Raw genomic sequence first — 926 nt, forward strand, 5'->3', positions numbered from 1 at the left:
GACAATGACAAAGCTATGATTTACTCAAGAATACCATTGCTCCCATACCACGTGGGTTGTTTTACAGCAGACACTAGTTGCCAAGCTTCAGATGGCAAAATGCTAAGCTGTGCATTTGGTATTGTCCAGCAAGTTTTCCTCCTAGCTCTGGAGACGCTGGTGGCATGTGCTGTGGAGAGACCACCCTGTCACCACGACTTCTCTTCTCATGGTTGGATCCATGAAGATGGAACGTTCAAGGTCTTAAGATGCCAGGCCAGCAAAAAGCCTCCCACAAATCCACTGGACACCACAATATTCTGTTTGATAAATTCTGTTGCTTCTTCAGGCATGTTGTTGGTTACAGGTGCTGCTTTATTTGCTCGTTTCTTAACCCGTCTTTTTGCTTTGCTTACATCCTTTTCAACTCTCTTCCAGTCGATCTGCACATAGCCATTGTGACTGGCAATCTGAAGGAGCCGAAAGCCACCACCTACTGCAGTTGCTGCAAGTTTTCCAACCTTCTGGAATAAAAATCCTGCACACCAGCCAGTCACTCCACCCATTACAATCTGCTTAGCTACCGAGTATTGTTCTACCATGGGTCCCGAACTGTGGCCAAATACTCGATTCCACCAGTGGCGTCTTCTTGCATACTCAGTTAAATCCAACACTTTGTAAGACTTGTCAGCAAAGTCTAGGGGAGAAGGGTTCTGGGGGGCCATCCCGTTGGTTTTTAAAACTATTTTATGTTACTTATTTATTTGAGAGAGGGAGGAAGGGAGAGAGAGAGGGGGGAAGAGGTAGACAGAGAGAGAAAATAGGCGCACTAGGGCCTCTAGCTGCTGAAAATCAACTCCGGACACACGTGCCACCTTGTGCATCTGGCTTACATGGGTCTTGGGGAATCAAACCTGGGTCCTTAGGCTTTGCAGGCAAGTGCTATA

At 46.9% G+C, this 926-nt stretch overlaps 1 protein-coding gene across 1 annotated transcript; it reads right to left on the minus strand.

The window, feature by feature from the left end:
* Positions 1-206: 206 nt before the first annotated feature.
* LOC101595584 (FUN14 domain-containing protein 1-like) lies at positions 207-704 on the minus strand. The gene has a single exon (XM_045157051.1). It carries the CDS (start codon positions 702-704, stop codon positions 207-209), a length of 498 nt encoding a protein of 165 aa, XP_045012986.1.
* Positions 705-926: the final 222 nt, after the last annotated feature.

The sequence above is a fragment of the Jaculus jaculus genome, chromosome 8 (genome assembly GCF_020740685.1).
Source record: "Jaculus jaculus isolate mJacJac1 chromosome 8, mJacJac1.mat.Y.cur, whole genome shotgun sequence".
In the NCBI taxonomy this organism is placed as follows: domain Eukaryota; kingdom Metazoa; phylum Chordata; class Mammalia; order Rodentia; family Dipodidae; genus Jaculus; species Jaculus jaculus.